Raw genomic sequence first — 12,260 nt, forward strand, 5'->3', positions numbered from 1 at the left:
GTTTCTTTGATCTCTTAATACTTCAGCTAACACACATTCCATCTCCAAATTCTGAGAAAAATAACTTCTTGTTTCATCATTGCTTATTTCTGTCATATTATTTTTTACCCTTCATATTTTCTTAACCTACACATAACAAATAACTTGTAGAAGTGGTTTTAAAAGATAAACAAGAAATTTACATAACTTATTAATTCAAGCAGAATTCTCAATTTACTGTGATGATCATATAAACAATAATTTTCACCTGCTAAATCTAACACCAATAATGTACAATTACTTATCAATGCTCAAATGTACATATACTTAGATTAATATCGCATGTCACATGTGTAACAATTTCATGTACTAAAATAATAATGTTGCACCACCAATTCACGTGCGGTCCACAAAAAGAAAACACAATCAATAAAAGAAATAACCAGAGTCTTATTGGAAATGTCTTAGAAACTTCCTCTTAGCATAATAATGTGTAGGAAAAGCAAAATGAACTGAATCGATCAAGAGCACTTTATCCCTTTGAATATCAGCACTTTAAAATGCAATTTTTCTTGTCAACAGGTTGTGTATATGGACTACTTTAACTTGGTTGTTTTCTTATTTTTCTTTCCAGTATTCTAGAATATATATATATATATATATATATATATATATATATATATATATATATATATATATATATATAAAGAACCTTTTAGGGGAATAACTAGGTAATAGTAATTCAATCCATGAATTATACATGTGCCTATCCTATAGGTCACGGTGCCGGTTCAATATTATAAATTGTTAGGTTTTAAGGAGGGGTATCACTGGAGAGATACCAATGAGACCTGAGCCTAACCACATAAGAATTGACACCACTCTCAACCTAAAACCTTAAGGCAATGGGTTTATGGGTCTTTATTCTTATATAGTGCTCTACTTTCTCATTTCTATCCAATGTGGGACTTAGACTCACACTTGGATTCCTAACAATCTCTTCCTTAAGGGTGAGTCCCTTCAACCACATTGGTACACTCCCCCTCTAGTGGAAGCATTCCCAACCACGAGTACTCCTTTTCTACCCTATTTTGTACCACTGTTCTTCTTAACGGAACACGCTTACCTGGAACCCTTACCAGGAATACTTTCGATACTAGGACCATATTGCACTCATCTGAGCCGGTTTTAACCATCGGCTCTGATACCACTTGTTAGGTCTTTAAGGAGGGGTATCATTGGGGAGATACAACACCAATGAGACATGAGCCCAACCACATAAGAATTGACACCACTCTCAACCCAAAACCTTAAGACAATAGGTTTATGGGTCTTTATTCTTATATAGTGCTCTACTTTCTCATTTTTATCCAATGTGAGACTTAGACTCACACTTGGATTCCTAACATAAATGACCTATAATTACTGTGATTTTTCAGTTTCAATCCATTATTTGAATATTATAAAAATTATCATTCTAAATATAATATTATATGTACTTTTTTTTATTTCTATATACATGCATGACATTGCTATTAGTCAAAACTCTTCCCACCACAAACCCCGTAGGGTTCACGAAGCTTCAAAGGATCCAGTTCAGCAATTGCATTTACAGTTTTTCTGTAAATTTATATTTTATCTTCATAATAACCATATCCTTCAAATTATAATATTTCTAACCATGTCTAATGAATTGCTTATTTTTATTATGTAATCGTCGTTAACCTAAGAAAAAACTAGACAGAAGCAATATTTGAATTTTTTAAATGAAAAAAGCTTATTAAAATGATTGTACAAGCATTAAATTCACAGTTCTGCATACCAATTATTGAAAATTGATATTATGGTTTTCCCAAGTCACATATCAATCATAATAATGTTATATAAACCACGAAAATTATTATAATCAAAAGATCATATTAGCATAACATCTATGTAATTCAAAGTAAGAATCATATCCTGAAATTAACAAATTGTTCTCAAAAATTCCAGTCTCAATCTCAAATAAAGAAATGGTGTTTATAGTAATTACCTAATGAAATAAGCCAACTAATGACATGAAAGGTGACTTCATCTTTGATAACTAGCAAACATATTCATTGTTAATGTGTCTCGAAATCTTGTCCATTCTTCGGTGACTTGAATAGTTGCAACTTCATCTGTGATATTGTTTTGAACTATTTCCCTTGATTGTGTTAACTCTTCATCTACATTAGCTAAAAGCTCTAGGTCTTGAACTTCTAAAACTTTATCAGTTAGTCCCTCATTTATGATGAAGTTGTGTAACACAAAACAAGCATTGATAATTATTTGTGTCTTTATATCAAAAAATGAAGGAGTTCTTAATATGCTCCATCATTTTTTTCAATATCCCAAATGACCTTTCTATTGTATTTCGTGCACTTGCATGACTAAGATTAAACAACTCCTTGTAAGTTTGAGGGGTGTTCCCAATCCACTCATTGAGATGATATCTAGTCCCTCGATACGGTGCTAAAAATCCAGGACCATTAGTGTATCCGCATCCACAAGAAAGTACTTACCTACAACAATTTAAAGTAAAAATCATAGGCTTCAATTAAAATTAAATTAAATATTATTTTTAAAAGATATTACCAGTTGGGATTTTAAGTTTATTTTGACGATGTAAAGCATCTCGTAATACTCGAGAATCTCCTGCAGAACCTTCCCACCCAGGTAACACATAAATAAACCTTAAATCTGGACCGCAAACTGCCAACACATTTGTAGAGACATCACCCTTTCTATTACAATATTTAGGCCTATCTTCTAGAGAAACTGTTATCGAAATATGAGTTCCATCAAGTGCTCCAACACATTTCTACAAGCAACATACATTTATTAATATATAATGTTTATACAAATGTGTAAAGTTAATTAATCTAGTATAATTATCAATAAACATACATCAAACCATCTCCATCTACTTGCATCAAGATCTTCCAGGTTATAAGTATGAAACTTCAAATAATCCTTGCTCACTTTCATTATCGCTCTTAAGACATTATTGAATTGTCTACTTATTGTTTCTTTTGATCTATAGTAACTAAATTGTATCACCCTATACTTAAGAATGTGAGTCAGGATATGTAAAAAGATTGTCATTGCCTCAGTTATTGGAACATTTTTCGTTCTTACCAATCCACCTCTCTCTTGTAAAATTTTACAAAGTTTGAGAAATGCATTTTTACTAACTCTTAGTTGTTCAATACAATCTTTTTCTGTCCCTCTATAAAGACGATTAAGGAAATTACGTCATTCCAATTCCCAATTACGAGCAGGTTCCTTATCTAAGTAATTATTGTGATACCATACTACTACACTCATAAACATATAAACGACATAAGCAACAACAATCACAATGATTTTCTTAAATTCCTCCCTTTTACGTCTCCTTGAAATAATTGCACCATCATTTATACTAGTATCCATTTCTTAACAATATGTTGGCACTGAAAGAGTAAAAAGAAACAACAATTAGTTAAGTATGTACTCATGGAACTCGACTCACGAGATTAACCACGAGATAACAACAAAATTCAATCAATCATAATCTAGACGCTGGGTTGAATGAATGTAGATGGGAACATTTTAAGAAATACTAATTAAACAACAAAATCCATATTGAATATAGTATGTAAAAGTTGTGTGTGTGTGTTATGTGAATTTTGTATCTATCTATTATCATCAGTTTATGATTACATATAGTATTATGTGTACAACTGAAATTAAACTAGATTTTGGCTTTTATTTTAGTTTTTTTTAGAAAAGATTCACTTGGTTGAGAATTCAGTCTAATTGTGAATTTTTCATATGGGTTTACAGTTGATGCCCTTGTTTCCACTAGTCTTTCTAAGCTTGGATACACATATGTCAACATAGGTACATGGAAACACCTATTTTTTTTCAAGTTTCTTCTTCGTATTAATTAATTAACATTGTGCTTATTTACTTTGCAAAATGTCATAAGCACAAGTAGTTAAACTTAATCCACAATTTTCTATTATTGCAGATGATTGTTGGGCTGAATTAAATTGGGATGCTCATGAAAAGTTGTTATGGTTTTTATACCTGAAAGTTCTCACATTCAATTAACTTTTATTTTTGGAACATTTTTTACATAGGCTATTGTTGTTTGTTGTATTGTTGTAGGGTAATCTGGTAGCAAAAAAGTCAACATTTCCTTCTGGAATCAAAAGTTTACCAGGACAACTTGAGCCTGGTTTCCACTATATTCAAAAGTTTTACAAATCACACACCACGATTACACTTTTGAACACCAAAACTCACAAATTTTTTGACTCACAAAAATCTAGACACACACCCTGCAAGAATCACACTTACAAACCTGAAATCACATCAGGCAAACCAACCAGAGGCACAAGAACATCCAAACCTGCTGGTGGTTGTCCCTAGCCAACCATACATGTGTTCTTCAAGCTACTCACAAGCCAAAATGCGTCCAAGATCAACTAAGATCTTCAAAACACGAGTTGCAACTGTGTTTTGCATAGAGAGAGCTTTCTAGAGAAGAATGACAAAGTTTCATGCACAAAAACTCATATTCGCACCTCTACTCGCGAAAACACAACTTATATAGTCTGGTTTAAGTGAAAATAGTCGATTGAATTTTCTGTATAGTCAGCTGATTTCACTTGACTTAAGTGAAATCAGTCGATTGAAAATTAATTCAACTGACTGAATGCATTCATACCAAAAACTATATACATCAAGCCTTTTAACATGTTAAAACCCATTTTTAACAAATTAAAAGAGACATACAAGGCACATAAGACATATAGCCTACCAACATGATATAATACTAAACCATTACATTTAACATGTTATTTTCATATTTAACACACTAAAACATGATCTTCAAGTAGATCTTCATCAATCTTCATCAAACACCTATGATCTTCATGCACATGACTTTATAAATTCTTTGCTTCAAGCTTGCTTGTGCCAACAATTAGTATGTCTTGGATTCAGAGCTCATTTTTATGGTTAGTATAACAATTTAGAAAATGCTATGTAATTAGCTCTCCAATTGGTTTTAGTAGCTTAGCTTAGAAACCTAGGTGATTTACTACTTTAATAAATTTGCTATGTATTTTAGCACTAGTTTATTACTGTGTCTAATCAGTTTTATTCTTCTTTTCACATATTATATTCCAACACTTGATTATTTAGGTTGATCTTTGATTTTGGGTATGATTAGTAGATGATTTTTGAATGTTAATGTGTATATTTGTTATACTTTGACATATAGTTATCTATATTTAACATGTTAATTAGATGGGTGTTATATTTATTTTTGTACAACTAAATATAGATAAATGAATACAATAAATGTAAATAATTACGGTTGAAAAACTATATATATGAATGCATAAATGATAAATGAGTAAAAAATAAAAATATTAATAATTTAAAGTTCTATGGTACTTTATAGAGGTTTTTGAAACCTATCATAATTTATGAAAGTTTTAAAAGTAATTATTTTATGGAGGTTTTGAAACCCGTGGTATTTTACGAAGGTTTCAAAATCCACGGTAGTTAACTAGGGTTTTAAACCCACAGAACTTAATAGAGGTTTTAAAACCTCAGATAAATACAAGAGGATAATAATCATCAACTATTGATTGGCGTTTCCTTGGATTCGTAAAAACTCCGTGAACACATTCCCTAAGGATGGTTTAGTGCGGGAAATCGAAACTCAACTTAGCGGAGGTTTTAACCCTAGGTAATATAAAAACAAACCTCCATAAATTTTTTTCTTGTAGTGATTTATGCTTGGTTGTTGATTTTAAATTCGTTTTCTACTTTGGTTGTTTTTTACTATTTTGAAAGTTATGAAAAGTTAGAAACACATTCGTTATGCTACAAAAATTTTGTGAGTAAAAGTCTTAAGAATTGTATAGAAAGATAATACGAAAGGACAATTATAAATGAAAGTACATAAATTAAGAATAAAAAGGTATATATGGATAGTACAAAGAAACATTGGGTATAGAGTCCAGAGAAAGGTTAGGTAGACTTAAGAGAATGGAGGGTGGTGATATAGATACCCTAGACTGACATACAAGATTAACAGGGTATTCAAAAATTCACAAGCTTCGCAATCTATTCTCTTATGTCCTCTTGACTAAACTATTGAGACCAGGAAGGTAGTGTAGTGCACACACTGTATCTGTAGGAGCGTATAACGTATTGGCATTATACATATAGGCATAAGACCATTATGATTCAGAAAAGTCTAATGATAGTGTTTAGGCCCGAAGTATATAAATAAAGATAATGAGATAATATACAGATGAGTTAAAACTTGGAATTTTACGAATATGATTATTAAAAGATTGATAATAGTGATTTTGAGATTTTGGATTCAAAACATACAATGATGATTATCTTATTGACTAACTTGATTTTGATACTTTTGGCATAGTTAGTTATGCATGAGTGGTTAAAAGACAAATTTATCAACAAATTGAGAAGTATGCTAAATACAATAATTAAGGGAAGAGGGAAGTTATATTTTAAGAAGGGGATTGAGTTTGGCTTCATCTGAGTAAAGATAGGTTTCCTAAGAAAAGGAAGTCAAAACTTAGCCCCCAAGGAGATGCTCCCTTTAAATTTAGACCCTAAGGAGATGCTCCCTTTAAAGTGCTTAAGAGAGTCAACAATAATGCTTATAGGCTAAAGTTGCATGAGGAATATGAAACTAATGCCACCTTTAATATTACTGACTTAATTTCTTTTGCAGGTGGAACTGATGATAGCAGGTACTTCAGATTTGAGGTCAAGTCCTTCTCAAGAGGGAGGGGATGATGAGATACCTTTAGCCAAGGGAGCAACACCCATAGCTATGGCTAGGAGGATATAAGAAGATTGGGCCTCTTCTGAGCATGATAGGCCTAAGTTGAAGTTCATCTGGACTAAGGAGGATGTGAAGATCTAGGCTACAACTCTGTAATTGTAAATATTATATTATGATTTAATTTTGGGCCTTGAAGGGTTTGTGGGTCTTAGAAGCATTTTGGACCAAGAAGATTTGGGCTTCATGTTAGGCCTTGGAGTGATGCGCATAACACTTAAGGTTTTTACTCGAATTTGAGCCAGGCTTAGACACCAAGCTACTTCTTTAGGTGCATTAAGGCAAGGAGCATGTGATTTGCTTAGGTGGTAAATCACACCTTGTGCATGCACTCTTTTGACTCCAAAATTCAAGTTTTCTATATCATTTTTCCCTCCATTTTCTAGAGACCTTGCGCTCATTTTCTACTATAAATAGAGGGTCTTAGGTCATGTAAACTAAATCATGAATTTAGTAGAGTTATGTTGTTGAAATGCTTTCACATTACTCTCTCTTTGTAAATCAACTTAGGCTAGAGTTCCCCTTAGTGGCTTCCTCTATCCTCATTCCTTGAATGTTGGCCTAACCTAACTTGAGAGCTTCTTCCTTTCACCATCACCAAACATCTTCACCATCATTCTACCTTGCTTTTGCACTTCATCTCATGTCATGGATTCCTTCATCATTTTCTCATGAATTCCAAGCTTAAACATGGACTAATCAACTAAATTCACAGAAAAATATTTTAACAATGTGATTGTCCATTTAAAATTGAGTCTGTCTGCCTTAATCAAACAACGATCTTGCAAAAAGTGAAAAAAAAATTAAATACACAATTCAGCTTTGCCTTCTTTTGTATTATATTTATGTTTCATAATACCTTATATTTCAGAATAACTTATCACAAATAGAGCTCAAGATCTTGAAAAGGTGCAAGCCTGAGATTCAAGCACAAAATGCATGATTAGATGACCTAGCCATAGACATTTGAGATAGAAGAATTTACATGAAGTACTAGATGACTTTGTCTAGAACTAACGTCTAAACCATTAAATGAAGCCTTATTGTCAAAAAAGATTTCTTTAATGAAATCATGTCTTAGAAGATGAATATACAAAATGCTTGAAGAATGCAAGTTGTAGTAACCCTATATGAAGAAAGTGTTAAAAAAAAGAATACACAAGATCCAAGTATAGACTAGACACATAAAACATCAGTAGACGTGTGAAGTGCTACATTTTGCAATGATCATCTTTTTTTGTTTCTTTTCATTTTGCAATGATCACCTTTTTTATGTGAATAGAGGAAGATATCAGTGTAGGAGCACCACTAGAGGACGAAGAATTAGCTGTATAAAGAAAATAGTATATTCATGGTTATATAGTTTTGAAATACATATTATTAGGGCAATAGTTTGGCATGTATATCATATATTATATATTATTATAGTTATATTTTTTGGGATGACTATATATTATAAGTTATTTGCTTTTAAATATTAATAATGAAATGTCTTATTTTAGTAACATTGTGTTATTAAAAATAGGGTTAAATATGTTTTTGGTCCCTTAACTTTCAATGAATTTTGGAATTAGTCCATTTCAAAAATTTTGACCAATTTAGTCCTTCATCTTTTAAAATACATGAATTTAGTCCTTTTAATAAAATTTTGTTAGGTTTATTTAATGTTTCGTACGCATTTCAAGATTGTATTTTTAGTTATTTATATTGTTTGATACATATTTGCTTTAATTTTAAGTCAAATACTATTATGAAATACGTTTGAAATATCAAATAAACTTAACAAAATTTGATTAAAAGGATTAAATCACTACAAAAAAAATTGTATTTAACGGGAGTTATTAAACGAAGGTTAATATAACCTTAGCAATGGATTAATTTAACTGAGGTTTTTAAAATCTCCGATAAATTCTAAAGGTTTAGTGTTAAACCTTTATAAAATAGTGTAGGTTTTCAAAACCTCCGTTAAATTACAAAGGTTTAATTTTAAATCTTTAAAAAATAGTATAGGTTTTTAAAAACCTTCCTTAAATTACAAAGATCTTCTTCACTCGTCGACCACTACTTCTACTCTCGCCAAAGAGATCAAGATCTTCACCACAACGGCAACACCACTCACCGCCAGTCTCCCTCACTACTACATTCATGTGTTTCCGTGTTTTGTCTCTCTGGTAAGTGGTGCTTCTCACTTCATTGTCTCATTCTAGGTTTTTTTTCCCTCCATTTGTGATGCCTACTTTGTTCGCGGTTGTCAATTCTTGTATGATCACAGGTAGTATATTTCATTCTCTCACCTATGTAATTTAGGGTTAAGTTTTGTTGTTAATTTCTTTGAATTTTGGAATAATACGAGAAAGGAAAGGTGAAATTTGCCTTCGTTGATGAAACAAAGGTGTATTATTTAGTTCACATGAGGAGGTAGAGGTAGAAGAAGAGGAAGAGGAGAAGGAAGACGAGGAAGAAGAGATTGAAGAAGTGGATGAAGAGGATGCAATGCAAAACCATAGTAGTGATGAAGCAAAGGTGGAAGATGAGGACGAGAAGAAAAAACATGCTGAACTCCTTGCTCTTCCTCCTCATGGATCTAAAGTATACATTGGTGGCATTCCTCATGATGTCTCAAATGAGGATTTGAAATCTTTTTGCAAGAGAATTGGGGAAGTTGCAGAGGTAAGTATGTGCCATTGTTGCTGTATTGTGCTCATGTTTATAGATAACGTCATTCCCTAACTTGAATTTTGAGGAAAATAGGTTCGAGTAATGAAGGGAAAGCATTCCTGTGAAAACAAGGGATTCGGTTTTGTAAGATTTAGAAGTGTGGACTTGGCTTCTAAAGCCATCGAAGAGCTGAATAATACCGAATTTAAGGTAAGATGTTAATCTTAGACATTAAGCATTCATAACTGATATTCCTTGTAAGTTCATTGCTTTGTTATTACTACTCTAGTATTATAAACATTGCAGATGCTTTATGCAGAAATTCTTAGCCACAATGCTTTATGCAGATTCTTTGTTGTTCCTAACTGTGTTAATGATCAATTCTTTAAGGGTAAAAAAATAAAATGTTCTACATCTCAAGCCAAACACCGTCTTTTTATTGGCAATGTTCCTAGAAGCTGGGGTGTGGAAGATCTGAGGAAGATTGTTTCTGAGGTTGGACCTGGAGTTATTGGTGTGGAACTAGTCAAGGTATAGAATAGAAATTTTTCTGATAGATTATTGAGTTGAAAGTGGAAGAAATGATTGTGTTATTTTCTGACATTTCTTTTTATGGAGTTAACTTTCTCAAGATGCTATTTTTCAGTTGTAATGTTTTCTTTGTCTATTTTCAGGCTGTCTACAAAGAAGACATGCTTCGCAGGGACATTGAGGATCTTCAAAAACGTTATCAGGTGCTCTCACTCTTTTTTTGCTTGTATTTGTTACAAATAAGTTTTAGCCACTTTATTTGTGTTTTTGGTAGTTTTTGTAGTTTGGTTGGATTTCTCTAGGCAAGTGAAAGACGGTGTGAGGAACTGATTACGCAAGTTCCTGAATCCACAAGGCCACTTTTAATGCAAATTGAAGCCATGCAGGTTAATACACATGATTCAGAATTATTCTACTATTTTTTATAGGCTTTGTTCCACGAGATTTGTACTATACTAGAATTCACTTTATAACAGGAAACAAATGCCAAAAGAGCTTAAGCTTGGGCAGCTGTTGAAAGAACTCTCAATTCTCGACTTTAGGTCAGTAAAATACTTTTTTAATTTAATTTTAGAAACTTTCCCTCTAGATATTATTGTGTTTCCTCCATCTTTTCCTATCCCACAAGAAGTTGAGGCTAAAGCTGCAACTGCAGAGGAAAGAGAGCGATCTGTGAATGAACGCTTATCTCAGACCTTGTCTCGAATTAATGTCCTTGAAGCTCAAGTTTTGTAATTTCTCCAGTGAAATCGCATGTTTAATGGCAATTTCTTTTATATGTGACTTTTTGCTTTAACAATGAATTACAGATTTCCTGTTTAAGAGCATAACAGACTCAATTAAGTAGGACCCTTGAAAAAGAGAGACAAAGGGCAGCTGAAAGTAGGCAGGAATATCTTGTAGCAAAGGAGGAAGCTGACACTCAAGAAGGTCATGTGAGACAGTTTGAGGAAGAGATCAGAGACATTAGACAGAAATACAAGCTAGAGTTACAGGAGGCACTGATACACAGGGAGCATCTTCAGCAGGTAGAGCTTTTTTATTATGGATTTCAAATATAGCACTGGAAACTTGTTAATGAAGCCTTTTGGTTTCACCTCCAATTAATTTTCTATCATTTCTCATTTTGTGGGTAATGGGATTACCAGCCAAACGAGAGATTTGGTTTCATGCTGCATGATCTTTTTTGTAAAAAATTTACAAAAGAAATTCATCTATAAATAATTTGTCAATTTGATGAGTTTATATCTATTTATGTATAATTTTATTAAATATAGATTAAAAAAATAGAATAAATGTAAATAATTGTGATTGAAAAAAATATATATGAATACATAAATGATAAATGAGTAAAAAAATATAATAATAATAATTTAAAAATCTATGATACTTTACGGAGGTTTTGAATCCTAGGGTATTTTAGGGGGTTTTGAAACCCATGGTATTTTATGGGAGTTCTGAAACCTATGTTATTTTATGGATATTCTAAAACTCATAGTATTTTATGGAGGTTTCAAAATCCACGATATTTTACGGAGGTTTCAAAATTCATGGTAATTAACCGAGGGTTTTAAACCCACAAAACTTAACTAAGGTTTTAAAACATATGTTAAATATAAGAGGATAAAAAACCTCCGTTATTGATTGGTGCTTCCTGGGGTTCGTAAAAACCCTGGCTAACACATTCTCCAGGGATGGTTTAGCGGGGAAAATCGAAACCCCGAGTAAAGAACTTTGTAGAGGTTTTAACCCTGGGTAATGTAAAAATAAACCTCTGTTAAAAATATTTTTTCTTGTAGTGAATCCACGTATTTCGAAAGATGAAGGAATAGATTGGTCTAAAATTTCGAAATTGACTAATTCTAAAATTCACTAAGAGTTAAAAGAAAAAAAAATATTTAACCTTTAGAAATAATATGCTGGATATTCTAAATTTAGAATTAGCATAAAAAGATAAAGTCTAAAAATAACGTGATTTAAATCTGAGAGAGTTTTAAATAAAATACTCTATGACAAGTTGAGAAAAACGTACTACATAAGATTTTGTGACGGAACCCGAAACATTTTGTATAAACACAGAAAGCAATCTTACTTCCTTACAAATAATTCAACTTACAAATATACACTAATTGAACAACCATTCTTTTCTCACTATTCCTTTCATATCTCCCCAGCCAAACCCTTGTCAACTAAT

General features: G+C 32.0%; 1 protein-coding gene and 1 pseudogene across 1 annotated transcript; one reads left to right on the forward strand and one right to left on the reverse strand.

Moving 5' to 3' along the window:
- Positions 1-1,514: 1,514 nt before the first annotated feature.
- Positions 1,515-3,105, reverse strand: LOC114175250 (annotated as a pseudogene).
- Positions 3,106-9,264: 6,159 nt separating this feature from the next.
- LOC114179546 lies at positions 9,265-11,238 on the forward strand. Its single transcript, XM_028065917.1, has 6 exons — positions 9,265-9,547; positions 9,629-10,066; positions 10,210-10,269; positions 10,369-10,452; positions 10,543-10,608; positions 10,876-11,238. Exons 2-5 carry the CDS (start codon positions 9,842-9,844, stop codon positions 10,564-10,566), a joined length of 393 nt encoding a protein of 130 aa, XP_027921718.1. The 5' UTR covers positions 9,265-9,547; positions 9,629-9,841; the 3' UTR covers positions 10,567-10,608; positions 10,876-11,238.
- The last annotated feature ends 1,022 nt before the right edge of the window (positions 11,239-12,260 follow it).

Source organism: Vigna unguiculata, chromosome 3, assembly GCF_004118075.2.
Source record: "Vigna unguiculata cultivar IT97K-499-35 chromosome 3, ASM411807v1, whole genome shotgun sequence".
Classification (NCBI taxonomy): Eukaryota; Viridiplantae; Streptophyta; class Magnoliopsida; order Fabales; family Fabaceae; genus Vigna; species Vigna unguiculata.